The following is a 17,605-nucleotide window of genomic DNA, read 5'->3' on the forward strand; positions in this document are numbered from 1 at the left end:
GTCAATTTGTGTGTGTTTTACACTTTTAATACCTTAAACGTGTAATCGAATCGGTGCATACCGTACTTTATTAACGTAGCCGGCCTATAGGAAGTTGACTATTATTTACTATTGCCAGCATTCCGATCATACCAAGTCAGATAGGAGGTGGTATTTCAATGTGTCATGTTTGACAGAAACTGTACTGTAGTGCACGCCCGTATGCAGACTGTCCCTCCCGGACCTGACCCTGGATGGTGCTGTTGAGCGTTTTTAAGTTTTGCCTGATGTGTGAGTTCATGACACTTCTGGGCATTCTTATTTTAACATTTTTTGTATTATTCTTTTTAGTTATTTAGTTTTTCATGTTATGTTTTTCCAGTAAGAATTGAGGCTCGAATTCCTGCACGTCATTAATAGAGTAAGCAATAGGTCTATTAAAGTTAATGAATAGGCCTAGGCTATTAGCTATCATTCATTGTTATCCTGCATCATGATGGTGGCAGAGTGAGTCCACACCTCACTGTCCACACCTCACTGTCCCTCTTGTTTATTTGCCTTTACAGACAAATAGTAAAATTAGGCTATAGGCCTATTATATATTTTTCTGAAATGACAGAAGCCTACATATGTGTTGGTTATAATATTAATATTAGTATTAGTATTAGTAGTAGTAGTAGTAGTAGTAGTAGTAGTAGTAGTAGTAGTAGTAGTAGTAGTAGTAGTATTATTTGTCTATTATTATTACTTATTCTGTGGGCCTATTATTCCTAGTTATATTTAGCCTATTGTTATTAACCTGTAATTATGTAAATTGTAACCATATCAGACAAAATCAATGGGGAGGGCCCGAGGGGTCAATCAATCAATTATCTCCATTGCGAATGATCCAAAAAGAGACGATGAGCAACTTTAATGCGTATGATGGACAAATGAATGGATTGAATCAAATCCCTATACGCCTGTGGAAGGTCCTCCCACACTCCAAGCGGTGCTGTGAAGATGTTTTTTATTCCATACTCTGTGTACCGTCTGGGTTTTTTTTATCTCCATTTTAGACAGTAGCTATAGTCTACTGACGCATTAGCCTACTACCAACTGGGACAGTGTGCCGGGGTACGATCTGTTGATGGGTCATGTCTATCAATTCCAGGCAGGTAACGCCGACAAGAGGTGAATGATTGTGTATGCATGTCGCGATGTCTGCAGCGAGCCAGACTGAAAGAAATTGATACCCACCGTTTAGACATTGAATGCATTCGCCGTTTTATGTCTATAAATTACGAACAATGAAATTAAGCTATGTGACTAATTTGATGGGCGTTCTGGAAACGAGGGATATAGCCTTTCATGTTTTAACAAATGGAAATAGCCGTCTAATGCAGAAAAAAACATAATCAATATTCCGAGCTGCAAGGCTCGTAAACGACAAATATTTCGTCTATAAAGAAATTGCCTTCTCCATTGATTTTTCTATTTTAAAAACCCTACATGCAAGCTCTTTTTTATATTGTAAAGGCAATATTTTATTCGTGCATGCCATGGCTACGGGCTATACAGTTTTATAGCACAAAGCATTGAGACATCAATTTAACTGAGCAGTCCATATAGCAGGCGAGCTCTGTTATTATTGGAAGATCGTATACAGACACGTGAGCAGTGCGATTGAAGGCAGGTAATTTCTCCCGAATCAGTTTAATTAATTGTTTTTTCGTTGTCATTCTATGCTATAGAAATTTGGAAACAATTAACAATTTCGTCTCTAATTTTCGTAAAATTGCTGCATATATAGGCCTGTTGGCTGTTAATTTAACATGTAAGTGCTTATTATACATTGCACATTTCGCACAGCATAGACCAAAATATAGCCCCACAAAAAGAGCCTAATTGGGTTGTTTGAAATATACTATACTAATTTACATTGTGTATGAAGCGTGCGATGGCTTTCCTATCAAACAAAAACAAAATTAAAAGAAAACATGATGTTGTCTCATGTCAAAAGTTAGGCTACTTCAGAAACGAATGGGCCTATTATTTGTTCGTTATAAAATTTGCATTTTCAGGTGGCCAATCCAATAATTAAGGTATCATGTTTTTGTATACCTATCCATAACATTAGCCAGCTGGGATTTGATTTGAATGCCTATAGCTGCTGGATGGTGTTGTCCTTAAAATATTGAACAAGTTTCATAGTTCACTTCATATAGCTCATTATAGGCTAGACAATACTTTGTTATACTTACTACTGCTTTCTATTGGGAGCTTTTAAAATAATATTACACGCCATGGATACTGTTATAGGCTACATTTGGGCCACGGTAAAGTTCGCTGAAATGCGCTTGAATAATTTAAAGTATAGGCTATAATTTGTAATTGATTCAGATTTTTAGATGTAGGCCAACGTTTGGTTGCCAGCTGGATTTTTTTTCTTTTCTTTTCTTTTCTTCTCTTCAGGATAGGTCAAATATAAAAAAATGCACGGACCTTTCTCATGATGAGAGACAGATGTTATAGGCGCATATGTGGAAACGCCTGTTGCTCAATCCTAATTTTAATGACTATTATTGTAACATAATTCATGTTCATGAATATTGTTTTTTACATGTTACAGACCATGCCTTGAATTTCTCGACTTATCCAACAAATGTTTCAGTCAGTCTGTCTGTCTGTCAGTCAGTCAGTCAGTCAGTCAGTCAGTCAGTCAGTCAGTCAGTCAGTCAGTCAGTCAGTCAGTCAGTCAGTCAGTCAGTCAGTCAGTCAGTCAGTCAGTCAGTCTGTCTGTCTGTCTGTCTGTCTGTCTGTCTGTCTGTCAGTCACATTATGTTGCTGATGAATTGTTGACATATAACCTTAAGGAATATCTTGGATCCAAGGCATCTTTCGACCAGTAGATTGTCCTGACGGTTGACCTTATACGACGTTTTGACTTCCAGCTTTCCCATTAGTGATTTTGTGAGAGCTGGAGATGGACAGAGGAAGCCCCGGTGAGGAGTCAGAGACCACGCGGACCATCACCATCACCACTGCCTCATCAGCTGCTGCCGTCACCATGGCCACAGTCAGGTCCAGCACCCCTGCACACTCTACAGCTCTGAGCATCGTCCCCTCCGATAGGCAGGCAGTACAGGTAAGAGCTCTGAGCATCGTCCCCTCTGATAGGCAGGCTGCAGTATACAGGTATAAGAGCTCCCCTCCGATAAGAAAAGAACCCTTCCGGCTACTTCCGCCATGCAGGCAGATATAAGGCGGGGATTCCATATATGTTGTGAACTCTGCACACAAAACAACGTTTTTTAAAAGCTATATATATATATTATATATAATTATTTGAGAGGCGCTAGCCCCTCCTATGCCCAGCTTTGTGTGTTTGTGTGTACCCTATACACCATAGTGATGATTTGATTGGCTGAGCACGCCGTAGCGATGATTTGATTGGCTGAACAACGTTTGAGGATAAAAAGTGAGGAGAGAAAATTGATTGGCCGGAATGTGATGATGATGATGATGTGTGATGACAAGAGCGCCCCTCACTTCTCAGTGGTGTGATTTCTTTTTTTTTTTCTTCTTTTTTTAAAAGATATTCTTTTGGGCTTTTTCCTGCCATTATGGGGCGAGAGATGGGGGTTGACACACAGAAAAGGTCGTCGGGATCAGGAGTCGAACCTGCGACATGCTCTCAGGCTTGATTACCAGCCTAGGTTGCCCGGACCGCTAGGCCGGCCAGTGCCTTGCCAAAGTTCTTTGAGGAAATACAAATATAGCACCTCAAAGAATAATTTTTGATGATTCTTTAAGGCTCTTTTCAATCTTAATAGGTGAATTATTACTGAAACCGTTGCCTTAGATGCTATTTTGACGAATGTCAGTGTAGAGGGGGCAGTGCCTTGGGTAAAGGCACTATATAAATGCACCATTTAGAGAAAAAATGGGAGACACCATGAAGTATAGGGTTTCAGTGGTTAAGGGTTCTTTCCAGGAATATTAAAATAAAGGTTAATCCCATGGCATTACCCTTAAGAACTACTTTCGGTTCCAGTTGGCACCTTTTTATTTCTGTGTGTTTTCCAACTGGCAGACAAGCAGTCCAGGGAACAAATGACCCCCTTCTTGCTACACAATACAATCCTGAGTGTTAATTTTTGTATATTCTGAGTTACGGTAAATGAACACTCACATATACTCCTATATGGGCTGGGGCGACACCTGTCAGCAAGGGGGGCTGGGACAGCTGGCTCTACAACGTCCTCCCCCATTGGGCGCTCCTCTCTGGCAGGTGAACCGGTATAGGTTACAACAACAGCAGTGACAACACAGACATGTTTGTGGGGAGGAATTAATTGGCATATTGGGGAGAAAAAGCTAAAATAAAGAAATAAATGGACACCCCGGATTTTGCAGTCTGACAAATGGTGTTGGCACTAGTGGTGTTGAGTAACTATTTGACTGTGGTGTTTTATTGACGTGTAGTTGTCTGAAGAATCAAATTAGGTTAAGTGCAACATGCATCTGCTATGTCCAATGGCTTAATAATGCATGTCTAATATATAGGCTGAATTATATGTTGTCACTGGTTCTCAAATTGGGGTCCGGGGACCCATAGAGGTCCTTGAGGATGTTCCAGGGGGTCCCCAGCAAAATATGTGAATATAGCATAGAAATCTGTTCAACCACTTTAACTCTATATACATCGGCTATTTTATCAAAACATCTTTGGTGTGGGGGGGGGGGGGGGGGGGGGTCAGTATTTTAGGTCAGTTGCTCCCAAGCTATGGGTCTGACCCATACTGACCCATTTTCTGGGTTGCAGATCTTATCTTTCCGTACAAACGTACTTTTTTCAAAAGTATTTCAGAAAAAAGAAAGAATAAACTTTCATAGGCTAAATAATAATAACACTGTGTGTGTGTGTGTGTGTGTGTGTGTGTGTGTGTGTGTGTGTGTGTGTGTGCGCGCGCGTGTCAAATCAGCCTCATGGTAGTGCTACATCAGGCCGAGTTGCGCTCTGACCTATAACTACACCGAGCGATCTGTGTAAAACCTTGTACAGATATGCGCCACCAGGAGACCGACATTCCCACGACGTCAAGGAATGCCACCCTTTTCACATTGTCCTATTATAGCACCACCAGGAGGCAGATTTTTGCAAAACTTATTATTTTGATATTGCTCCGACAGATTGTGTCCAAACATCACGCCAAAGCGGCATAGATTATCTCTATAGTCGTGTGATCAAGACGGATCTGTCAGTTTCAGATTGCCTCAACATTGCTGGCCCACAATAACCTACCTGACCTGTGCTCCTCCGAGGAGCACTTTTTTGTTTTCATTATCTATTTTTGTAAGTTTGGGTCTCCGGGGAGACAACAAATTTCTCTTTTTGGTCTAGAGACGGCTAAAACGGTTTGTGAATCATTGTTTGTAGGTTATCCAGCAGGCCATTCAGAGACCTCAAACCATGGCAGCCCAGTACCTCCATCAGATGTATGCAGCTCAGCAGCAGCACCTCATGCTACAGACAGCAGCTCTGCAACAGCACCAGCGAACACCTCATCTGCAAAGCCTGCAGGCCACCATACAACAGGTGCGGCTTTATCACAATGTCTGTTTGCGCGACGTGAGTTCATGTGCGTGCGTGCGTGCGTGCGTGCGTGCGTGCGTGCGTGTAAGATAAGATAAGACCAGACCTGTCACCAAAGGAAGCTCAGCCGTAAAGAATACAAATTACAGTACAACAGGGTAAAATACCTCACATTCAACGCAACACGATCAATAATTGACAAATATACAATATCCAATTAACACTATTCACCCTCACCCGCAGGACAAAGGCAAATGCAACGCACAGTAAGCATGTCAGATATTGTCCAGCAAGCAGCACAAAGGTCTGTGTCGATTGGTTGTTTAGTTTTAGTTTATTTATTAGCAGCACGTTGTTATATAAAATAGCAACGATACTGTATCAAAGAAAACAAGTTACTGGGAGATGAAAGAAGAGGTCATTAAATAACATAGATTAAAAGTTCAATAAGAACAATAGAAAAGAATACAAGGACGTTCCATTGGGGAAGATGAGTGCGTGTGCGTGTGTGTGTGTGTGTGTGTGTGTGTGTGTGTGTGTGTGTGTGTGTGTGTGTGTGTGTGTGTGTGTGTGTGAGCGTGCGTGCATGTGTGCAAAATATGAACAAATGGGCTGCTCTCCAATTCATAATTATGAATAAACCACTATTCAAAGAGTGAGAGTGAGAAAGAGAGACAGACAGACAGCTTCTGTTAAGATTAGTATGAGATGGAATGACATAAAACCCATCACTGTGTTATCATAATCTTCTCAATACTTCTCAGGCTTCAATCATTGGCCGGAGACAGTCACCCTCCTTGCCTAGTTCATCCAGTGGAAGTTTGTCTCAGTCTGCCAATGTATCTCAAAATTCAGTAAGTTGCCAGTGTATTCAGCGTTTATTCAGCATGTGTGTCTTTCATGTGTGAGTGACTAGTACTGACTATCTCCCTCAATTCAAGAAGCCTTATTAGCAGAATAGAATCCTTCTTTAATTGCAAACTGCAACCATGCGTACATGTAGGAACATAATAATAATGCAATACATTGCATGTTTGTCCCAGCGTTCAGCAGGTAGTTTCATGATTGTGCAAGCAGTAACATTTTAACCACATTCACCCTGGTGTTCATATTTTGGGAACATTTTCAAAAGTTTAACAATTTTCCCAAGTTCCTTTCTTTAAAAATGTTAATATAGCGAAAATTGCAGGTTCCCAATGGATCACTTGTACACCTGCTATTTTCGCAAGGCCTATTTGTCGTACAACAATGTATGTCTTAAATGGTTACAATCCACAAAGAGCCACAAGTCTAGGAACATGCTGTACTTAAATCTGACCCGGCAGCTCCTCTCTCTGTGTTCTCTCTGTTCCAGATCACCCTTCCAGCCTCTCCGGTGACAGCCCAGCTGATTGGCCGGACCCAGACCTCCAGCTCCACCGCTGCTGGGGGCGCCATATCCCAGCAGGCCATGCTCCTAGGAAACGGACCAGCCAACTGTAGTCAAGCTCAGATGTACCTCCGCACACAGATGGTACCGTGGTCTTAAAAGACTTACCATGGCGTGCATTGTCGTTAGACGCTACATATGCAACACTAAACTAAACACTAAACCCTGGCTAAAATCACTCAGGTTTAGTGTTCTAGGGTTCAAATACTTACCTTGCATTGACATTAGACCCTACATTTGCACTAGGCCTATTGCCTCTACATTTGCATAATGGAGAGGCAATTTGACATACAACTTCAAGAAAAAACAATTGAATTGTACAGGTGAGTTAAAAATCACCTTTAAAAGACTGCTGAATCTGCATATCTTTCCTACCATTTTGTCAGAGCTAACATGCTACTTTCCCAACTTTCCTAACTAACTGCCCTACTCCCTGTGCTCCCTCCCTGTGATCGTTTCATTCAGCTGATTTTGACTCCTGCTGCCCCAGTGGCTGCAGTTCAGACAGACCTCCCTGCTGTTGTCACTTCCTGCTCCTCTCTGACGCCTTCCTCTCAGGTATAAGGATATACAGTCACAGGATGAGGATAGTAATATCATGTAGAATAACACTCCTTGTTAATATCAGCTTCAACCAAAAATGCCTCACATTTACCCAGTGTTTTGCTCAGTGACACATCATCACATTCTCTCCTTGTTGTCTCTTTCCCCCGTTACTGCAATGAATGTCACGAAGACAAATTCCTATCAACTCTGTTGAAATGGCAATAAAATAATCTTGAATCTTGAATCTTGAATCTCCTGTATGTTCTCAGGTGCAGAGTCTGTCTGTGCGGGCCCATCTCCCTGGGTCTCTTGCCGCAGCCCACAGTGTCCTTCTAAAGCCCTCAAGCCAGTCCCAAGCCCTGGCACAGCTTGCTACTCTACCCAAGATGTCCATCTGCCCTCTTAAGGCCAGCCAGCAGCCTGAGGCCTCACCAGACACCGGAACAGAGGTCAGACCGGCAGACGGAGCTCGTCTCACCTCAGGACCTCAGCTTGTAGCACCAGGTAAGTGACTGCCGTACTCAATAATTATAATAAAAATTGAAATTACCTCCACATATTAAACAAAATTGTAGAGGCATGTACTAAAAGACACATTCTATTTATATCCAATACTGTTAATCCTGATTAATGATCTGAATTTAACAGAGATGATCTGCCACGTGATGCATTGTTCTCCCTCATTCGTCTCAATGGGTCTAAGGCAGCCCACACAGATAGATGTGATAGATGTGAACAAAAATACATTGTCTCGGCCTGGACGGTTAGCTCAACCTAGGCTGCTGAGCCGGCCTTTGCCGTGTGTCTTCCCCCCCATCTCCCTCCCCATTTCCTATCAGACTAGTTGTCTTTCAACCTAGTAATAAAGGCAGAAAAAAGCCACAAAAAGAATATCTTAACAAAAATAAAAAAATACTTTATCTCACGCAATTCTTTGGTTTACCGTTCCAGCAACCTACTCCCCGGTCCAGTCCCATACTCTCGTCAAGCAGCAGCCTCCCTGTTCATTAGGCCATCGTGGAGCACACCACCAGTTAATCATCCAGCAAACCACAGGAGTCTCTCCCAGCCACAGACACCTCCAGCCCATTGCCTTCAGAGTAACACCAGACACTAACCATACTCTCCCACTGTCAGTCCAACGGCTGACCAGTGCAGCGGCAAATGCCATGCAATCACAGCACGCCGACCTCTCAGCCCCTTCTTCTTCCTGTGTCACCATCAGCGTGCATGCGTCATCAGCGCAGACCTCAACTTTAGCCACTACCACCATCCAGCCACAACCGCCTCCCCTGGTGGCTGCTCCCCAGCGACGGAGCACTACCTTCCAGGTGCAGAGCCAGCGACCACCCCCTCCTTCTCTAGTTTTCCCCAGGTTCCTCCAGAACCCTCCGTCCTCACTCCAGAGGCTGTCTCTGCGTTCTATCCAGGCCCTGGCAGGCCACATGCTGGTGACAGAAGAAGAGCTGCCTGTGGCAGAGGCACTGGTCCAAATGCCCTACCAGCACCTCCCGCCTCCTCAGACAGTGGCCGTAGACCTAAAGGTGCATCCAGTCAAACGCGCCGAAGCTCCAGTGGTGGTGAGTGAATGTGGTAGTTGAAGGGAGGGATGCCATGAAATATGACTTGAAATAGACACTTTCCTGGTGTCTTGTTTTTAGCATTGTATAGGAAAAATCTACATTTGCTTTTTCCTGTACTGAAGACCTCAATGTGAACATACCTTGTGCTGACTGAACTATGTTTTGTGTTATTTTGTATTTCAGATTACACAAATGTGCAAAGCAAATGGATTGAGCCCAGATCAGAAAAAAGAGGAAAATCTTCCAGATCCACACAGAGACAGGACACCCATGCCACCCACGGTGTCTCCTAAAGAGAATGGCACAGGTACAGTACATATAGAAATATTCCATTTCACTAGCACAGTTCTTAAAACACATACTTTATTCTCACGTTGCCAGACAATCAGAGATACCCGCTACCGGAGTAAGGTAGTTGCTAGAACAGCAGCAAGAACAGCTGCTAATAAACCTAAGCCTACTGATTTGGAATGGAAACCAATCTGTCCCGGAAATTCCACGTCACCCTTTTAATATCTAGTCAAAATCCCTGCATTCTTATCGTGGCAAGTGTAGCGTTCTAAACCGGTGGCGTCATGATGACAGTGGGTCAAGACGGTGCTTATAAGAGAGTTTTATGAACAAACTGTTGCTGTACCAACAAAATGCTTCAGAAAACAATGATGGTGTATTAGTGATTCGTTAGAAAAATCTTTTGTATGCATTCTGATGGAGAGCGAGAAAGCGTTGTGTGTGCCAGTTGAGGTTGGGTCGAGAAGAGATAGAGAGAGCTTTGGATATAGTGATAGAGAAAGTGTGTCTGTTTACTGGGTGAGCGAGCATGGCTTATATAGCGAGAGAGAGAGTGTGCGTGTGACAGTGAGGCTGGAACTGTGAGAACGGTTCAAAAACGCATTTTTAACATATGCTGCATGTAGATGGAGTAGCTACACAGGGATACTCAAATAGATTTACCTGTGGGCCACATTACAAAAATGGCAAGGGGCCAGGGGCCAGTAGATAAAATTACGACATTAATGATACTTGATAACTTCTCTCTTTCAATTGCTTTATTTTCGCAAAATGTATCAAAGTACAATGTGCATGCACACAATATGTAAATAAATAAATGTGTTACATTTTCTTGCATAAACACAAAGAGCTGTTTCCATAACTGCACAAATTATTGCACATAACATGAGTAGCTGTTATAATAACATAATAACATAACATGAGTAGCTCTTTGCCTGCCTGCCTGCCTGCCTGCCTGCCTGCCTGCCTGCCTGTCTGTCTGTCTGTCCATGAGTAGTTATTTGTCTGTCTGTCAATGAGTAGCTGTCTTACTGTCTGCCTGTCTATGAGTAGCTGTCTGCCTGCCTGTCTATGAGTAGCTGTCTGTCTGCCTGCCTGCCTGTCCAATTGTCCATGAGTAGCTGTCTGTCTGCCTGTCTGAGTAGCTGTCTGCCTGCCTGCCTAATTGTCCATGAGTAGCTGTCTGTCTGCCTGTCTATGAGTAGCTGTCTGCCTGCCTGCCTAATTGTCCATGAGTAGCTGTCTGTCTGCCTGTCTATGAGTAGCTGTCTGCCTTCCTGCCTGTCCAATTGTCTATGAGTAGCTGTCTGCCTGCCTGCCCAATTGTCTATGAGTAGCTGTCTGTCTGTCTATGAGTAGCTGTCTGCCTTCCTGCCTGTCCAATTGTCCATGAGTAGCTGTCTGTCTGTCTATGAGTAGCTGTCTGCCTTCCTGCCTGTCCAATTGTCCATGAGTAGCTGTCTGCCTGCCTGTCCAATTCTCCATGAGTAGCTGTCTGTCTGCCTGTCTATGAGTAGCTGTCTGACTGCCTGCCTGTCCAATTCTCCATGAGTAGCTGTCTGTCTGTCTGCCTGTCTATGAGTAGCTGTCTGCCTGCCTGCCAGCCAGCAAGTTGGTTAACAGAAAATAAATTGTTATGGCTGAGTAAAATAAAATACAATAAACACAATTTGCCTGAAAATAGATTACCCAGCTATGACCTTTTTCATGAAAAAAAATGAGTAGTGATATGGCTGACTGAGTAAAATAAAACAATCTACCTGAAAATAGATAGCTATAAGTGAAGAGCAATTTCCGCAATTACCATTTCCGCAATTTCTATTTCCGCAATTTCCTCAATTTCCATTTCCACCATTTCCGCAATTCCCACAATTTCCGCAATTTCCATTTCCGCATTTCCGCAATTTCCATTTGCACCATTTCCGCAATTTCCGCAATTACAATTTCCGCAATTTCCATTTCCATTTCCATTTCCAACTATTAATGGCAGCTGGGTTTCATCATTCAAATAAAATAGAATTCTGTCCGTTTAGCTATAAAATTATGTCAGGGAATAGGGATACACAGTATATGTCTTTCATTTGCATTGCATCTCCCCCCCCCCCCCCCCCCCCAAGCTTTTATTTTCGTTCGAGTAATAGTACAACTCTAATAGTATTACTTATAATAATGTAATTAAAGATAACTTCATTCAGATTTATTTATTTTTATTTCATTTTCCAGATTTTTTTTAGATTTTCATTGGTGGGCCAGTCATAATGGTCCCGCGGGCCTGATGTGGCCCGCGGGCCTGAGGTTGAGTATCACTGAGCTACAGTATCTAACTAAGATGTGAGTTATCCTGTCAGTACACGCCTATTCTTGCGTGCTTATAGTCACCTCTTGCGTGAGTACTGTACCCACTGTTGGTAACGAGGACGACTCTCCCCCTGCTCTTCCCAGCCTATGCCATCAATTTATGTAAATATTTTAGCCGGCAATATACTGGTATTAACACGGCTTACTTGTTTCCACTCAATTTTAGCAACGAAAGCTAGAAGATTGTCTTCAAGGCCCTATCTTTATACCTTATGCCTAAACCTTTTAGGTCTTTTTATTTACTACTTTGAAAAATAATGAAATATATAGTTCAAATAGCAAAGCTCACAATGTGTCAATGCAGATCGGCAATTCTCACATTTCTTTTCCCCTAAAATAGTAAAAGAGTCAAAAGACAATTGGCGAATTTAATGTTTACTCTAAAGTGAAACATCATTGTCCTTCGTTAATACAAATATCCACACACATAACTCCGCCTGTATCCAGCTGCCCCTACACATCACTGGCTAGCCCTCCCTCTGTCCCCTAACTCTGCAGCTGTGATGGCGGTGTCCTGTGCCCTGTCTCGCCCTGTCATCCCGTCCCCAGAAGTGGAGGAGCCCCCCCACGTCAGCAGCAGCAGCAGCAGCAACAACAACAACAGCACTACCCCCCCTCCTCCTCTTCCTCCTCTTCCTTCTCCACCCCTCCTGCCTACCGTGGTAAGAGGCCTCAGCCAGTCCCCCTCAGCCACAGCCAGCCTCCCAGCGAGTCCTGACAGCGTACTTAGACCCCACATCCTCACGCACCTCATAGAGGGCTTCATCATCCGAGAGGGGCTGGAGCCGTTCCCGGTATGTCCGCTGGATGGGGGGGGGGGGTGGTGGGGGGGGGGGGGGGGGGGGGGGGGTGGTTGGGGGGCTAGTGGCAGTAGGGGCCACGAAGGGGTCTCTGCCACAGACGGATATGGGGTTAAGCTCCACTGGCTTATTAGGTAGAGAGGGGGGGTGGCAGATAGGGGATCTTGGAAGCATGAGAGCTCAATGACCATGCAGCTCACCCCCATCAACGTGCAGGTTGTCAATCAGCAATTTAGCATAAACCTTTTCCATTTAAGTACCATGTTTATGAGCAATCCAACAAGTAGTGACCTGACCTATACCCTCAAGATAAACTTGGTGACCTTTTTGTTGAAAAACTTTGGGAAAAGTGTAAGCACTTTACTTCCAACTTCTGGCAAGAGAATATATAAAATGAAAATAAAAATAAATCTATACGTATACCCGTTGAGGGAGGGCGAAATCCATTTGACCCGACCGACCGGGCGGTCGGGTCAAATGGATTTGGCCCTTACTGGACCCGTGTGAATTAGGTGGGGCCCTTCTCTCTTCAGGCGGACCAACAGGCCATGCTTCCTGATTCTCAGGAGAGACGGACCAATGGAGATGCAGGGCCTGACGACAGCCCGTTAGATGCTGAGCAGTCAGATTCATCAGACTCAGAGATGGAAAATGATACCCTTTCTGTAGTAGATGGTGAGTATTTTGTGTGTGTGTGTGTGTGTGTGTGTGTGTGTGTGTGTGTGTGTGTGTGTGTGTGTGTGTGTGTGTGTGTGTGCGTGTGCACGTGCGCGCCAGTGTGTGTGTATGTACGTGTGCCTCGTCTATGTGCATGTGTAACAGTTTATCCCCTTATATGACAGAGCCGAGGCAGACTGTGACAGACGTGCTGCAGTGTGAATTCTGTGGGAAGAGAGGCTACGTTCACACGTTCTTGCGTTCCAAACGCTTCTGCTCCATGACTTGTGTGAGAAGGTAAGCACACATGAAGGTAAGCACATGTTATTCACGCAACATCTGTGACGAGTAAGTAAAACACAGTGAAATCACCAGTGTTTTAATTTTACACTGTCAGAACAGAGGATCTTGCTGTGAACAAACACTTGGAAATGCATACACTTCTACGGTGCGGTTATTTATTTTATTTTTTCTTGACGACTCTTTACAATAGTTCCCCACCTTGTAGATCAGCTATTCTCACTATTGATTCAGTATAACTAAGGGCTTTAGTGGTTAAACCCATCTGCATAATTATAAACTTAATTTGCAGCAGTGAAAGAGCACACACTCTCATGTGTATTTCTCTTCGCCATTGCAGACAATAAACTGTAATGGCTCCATTGCTTGGTTGGGACACGTCATCTGACATCTGGATCCCATCGCGCTCCATTTGTGTCTTAAGACAAAGTCTTATAAGTGTATAATCACTGCCAGGTCTCCTCTGTGCAGAAATCAAAGTCTACAGAGATTTGAGTCTGTACGTAGACTATCAGCAAATATCCCAGTGGCCAATAATGCCCACCTAATGTTCTCATTATTATTAAGTAATACAAAGGAATATCAGAAAGGGAATTCCAAGCGGCTTTTGGGATTTAAGAATGATTGTCGTCGTACAGGATGCTGTTACATTGGTAGGACATACAGTACAATGATTTTGGCTTAGTTTTAATTGATTTTCTCCCCCTCTTCTTCCCGTCTCTGTGTAGGTTTAACGTGAGCTGTACCAGGCGTATCAGCATGTTGAGGGCGGACAGGGCAGCTCGCTGGGGCCACAGGCCCATGGGCCGAAGAGGCCGGCCCCCAGGAAGAGTCAACGGAGCTTCCAGAGAACACTTCCTGAGACAGGTCTGAGACACAACAAAGTATAGTGCTTGTATGCGCTGCGTGCGTCACTCCCACTTCTAGACCAGGAAATGTCTCGCGTTCCCCCAGGCTTTCATCTTTTGAGCCGTATAGCGAACAAAAAAGAAAAGCCTGGGTACAGAGGCTAGATCTTTATTGATAGTTTGATAGTACAGTAGCTAGAGAGAAAATGGGGGGGGAGAGAGAGAGAGAGAGAGAGATGGGGACTTGGGGAGTGACACACAGCAAAGGCCGCCGAGATCAGCACTCGCCAGGCTACATTGGAGTTTAGGTGCCCACTTTGTATTCTTTTGTGTAGCAAGCAAGGATCAGTATTTCTTGGTCACTGCTGGAAAGGTTTGTGCACCTCTGCCTTGTCTATACCACAAATGTAATTCTGTCACTGACCGCCTATATCCCAAATAGACCCAGACCCCTTTGCTCGATAAGAATACAAAATACTGTATGTGTTTGACAGGCCCATGCCTCATATGGCCCTGAGCATCCACATAGACGCTCACTGAGGGACGGGCAGGAGGAAGGAGAGGAAGAGGTGGAAAATGAACACGAGCCCCCCGCTCCCATGATCACCAGGCTCCGGAGGCAGGCAGAGAGGGAGCGAGAGAAGGAGAGCGAGACGACGCAGCAGCATCAGGATCAGGAGATGATAGAGACACTCAGTGACACAGAGGACGGAGACGTCAGCAGGCCGTCCCAGTGGAGTGTGGAACAAGTGTTCTCCTACATCAATTCCCTGCCAGGTACTGGCATGATACTGGGCCGTGATGATAGCAACAAAATGTTGTTATCATGATGATAGCAACATCTGATAGCAACATTTTGAGGCAAGTGACAAAGTGTAATGAGCTTTAATTACCGGCATGGCAGGCCTACTGCATATAGGGAGGGAACGTAATCAGATCGCCTCTTGTCTTTTGCTTGGGTTCACATAGATTCAAGTACAAGTTGCTCCCATAACAACATATACAACTTTTATGATACCCCCCCCCCCCAAAGAAACCCTGTGACATAAAGGCTGTCACGTAGATGATGTCACTATCACAAGGTTTCACAACCCACAAAGCAGCAGGAATTTTAAAATGGCTGTATCCATCAGCTTGCTTGTAAAATAATTTGGATTGATTTACAATCATCAAAATATTCTGCTGTTAACATCATATTCATAGTTTCTGACAATCGTTTTATTTTTTTACTGTTTTAACTTTAACTTTAATTAACCACTTGAACTCTAACGTCCCCATTCTGGGCATGTCATAATAGGTGAATATTCCGTTAAATTATGCCAGTGAAGTGTTGAATGTTGAAATTAATTGTGATGTAACATTACCAGCAGATGGCATAGGTGTGCACTTGCCCTCCCTATAAGCAAATATACAGGTATCTTGCACAGTATGATGTGTTCGACTAGATAGGACTGCAGTGGGGCTAAAAGCTGGTAAGATGCTCTAGAAATTGAAAAGGATGGAAGTTAGAAACATATTTATATAACAGGAGCATAGCTCAATTCCGTATTGTAAGAGTTTAACTGGAAATGTTCAATGTTAATTCGTACTGAGTGAAGGGAAGTTATGTAGTTCAAAAACACTCAAACCAAGACTTACATAGGCCTAGTTGTAATATTATTATGATTATGAATATTACTGGAACTACGTGTGAACTTTGTTTTAATAAAACTGTGCAATCAATGTTGAAAATTATACTATGGTCAAACATTTGCTACCCTACACCCCATAACCTACTCTTTAAGTCTCTAAACACGTGATATGTATCACCAGCTTAAACAAAGCATGATTATACAAAGCTGATTTGTCTGTGTGTACAGCGGACAAAACCAACAAAGTGTGTGCCCTGATGTTAGGATAATTAACTGTGCCTTCTTTCTCCCCCTCTTCCCAGGGGGTCAGGACATGGCCCAGGTGTTCCGCTTGCAGGAAATAGATGGGCAGGCTTTACTGCTACTCACAGAAGACCACTTGGTCAGCACCATGAACCTCAAACTGGGCCCTGCTCTCAAGCTCTGTGCCTACATTAATACTCTGAGGGATTAGAGGATTAATGGCCATCGTCCATGGGTGTCATACAGAGGCCTAGAAGCAGGAACGACCCCTCTGTAACCAAAATGTCACAGGTGTTTTGGACGGTCCCTACTCCCTGAACTGTCTGGGAAGTGTGTCAAAAGAGTGTCCTTTGGAGAGATGCTAAACTCTGTTCGCTGGTCAAGTAAGCTGAAAGGCAAAAGTAATCAAGCATTCCACATTCAATGTTCAAATTGTGCCAATCCAGACATCAGAACAAGTCTCAATCCCATCTTCCACTTAAAAATCAACATGCCAATGCTCAAGTTGTCTGAATAATGTTAATGTGACCTCGTTTTTCAGATGGAGCTTCTCCTCAAGGAAGGTTACACATGAACATTTTTGGGGGGTTGATTCAAACACAGCTAGCATGGACTACTGCCAAGGATCTTGTTCCTCTGACCTCATCTTTTCCAGAGGTTTATTACAATGAAAGGTCAACATTTGGCCAAAGTGTGTTTTGTGTTTTAATTTCCACGACTTTGAACAGTTTAAAAAAATGTTGTTTAGTTTCTTAATCATCAATATAGCATTGTATAGGGATTGAAGCACTTTGGCCAAAGCTGGCCATTTATTGGAAACAGCATTAAGGATTATTTTCTTCAAATTATCTAAAACAAAGCTTGCGAATAAAGGGAAAGCAGAGCATTGCCATGCTGATGCAAAGTTCTGAAGAATGCTGTGTACAAAGTTAGTTTATAAAACGGAAGGCTGTCTATCATTTACTTTGGAAAGCAGCATTTCATACAAACACTTGTTGGCAGCAAACAATAAGTGATTACCATGAATTATTGAAATTCATTATGAGATTGTTATAAAGATTGTGAAATTATTTATTACTGCCATGAGTCTTGAGCCATATAGGCTACAAATAAAATAATGAAAATTGTGTGTGTTTTGTTTATCTATTTTAGGGAGCAGGCTTCAGTTCCTCAATTCCAATTTTACGGTATGGTGAGCTTGGCTATTAGAGGAGAACCTTATTGAGTTAAGATGCCATTTTTCATTTGATATTCCTTTGTGGGATGTACAGACATGCATGTATAAAATGACTCCATATTAAATGCCATAGCGGTCATTCATATAAGCTATGACCACAGATCTGAAATATGAGTACTTGGGGT

At 43.2% G+C, this 17,605-nt stretch overlaps 1 protein-coding gene across 3 annotated transcripts; it reads left to right on the top strand.

Moving 5' to 3' along the window:
• The first annotated feature begins 1,044 nt into the window (after positions 1 to 1,044).
• On the top strand, positions 1,045 to 17,347 carry LOC308325542 (polyhomeotic homolog 3). 3 transcript variants are annotated; one of them, XM_080778065.1, is made up of 15 exons: positions 1,045 to 1,152; positions 2,913 to 3,106; positions 5,402 to 5,560; positions 6,322 to 6,411; positions 6,912 to 7,070; positions 7,452 to 7,544; positions 7,802 to 8,036; positions 8,484 to 9,112; positions 9,299 to 9,422; positions 12,263 to 12,426; positions 13,098 to 13,239; positions 13,407 to 13,518; positions 14,250 to 14,388; positions 14,864 to 15,146; positions 16,303 to 17,347. In XM_080778065.1, the coding sequence occupies exons 2-15, from the start codon at positions 2,945 to 2,947 to the stop codon at positions 16,452 to 16,454; spliced, it is 2,643 nt and encodes an 880-aa protein (XP_080634191.1). In that variant the 5' UTR covers positions 1,045 to 1,152; positions 2,913 to 2,944; the 3' UTR covers positions 16,455 to 17,347. The 3 variants fall into 3 exon arrangements, with proteins under 3 accessions (XP_080634191.1, XP_080634192.1, XP_080634193.1); XM_080778066.1 differs by lacking the exon at positions 6,322 to 6,411; XM_080778067.1 differs by lacking the exon at positions 16,303 to 17,347 and having other exon boundaries at positions 14,250 to 14,405; positions 14,864 to 14,935.
• Positions 17,348 to 17,605: the final 258 nt, after the last annotated feature.

Source organism: Protomyctophum bolini, assembly GCF_963924005.1.
Source record: "Protomyctophum bolini genome assembly, chromosome: 12".
In the NCBI taxonomy this organism is placed as follows: domain Eukaryota; kingdom Metazoa; phylum Chordata; class Actinopteri; order Myctophiformes; family Myctophidae; genus Protomyctophum; species Protomyctophum bolini.

What these genes read in the sequence shown, in the direction of transcription:
- LOC308325542 (XM_080778065.1), top strand. Translation starts at nt 2,945, where the DNA reads ATGGACAGAGGAAGCCCCGGTGAGGAGTCAGAGACCACGCGGACCATC. An exon ending in TACCCTTTCTGTAGTAGATG is followed by an intron (nt 13,240 to 13,406) that starts GTGAGTATTTTG and finishes CTTATATGACAG; the next exon opens with AGCCGAGGCAGACTGTGACA. An exon ending in CTACATCAATTCCCTGCCAG is followed by an intron (nt 15,147 to 16,302) that starts GTACTGGCATGA and finishes CCCTCTTCCCAG; the next exon opens with GGGGTCAGGACATGGCCCAG.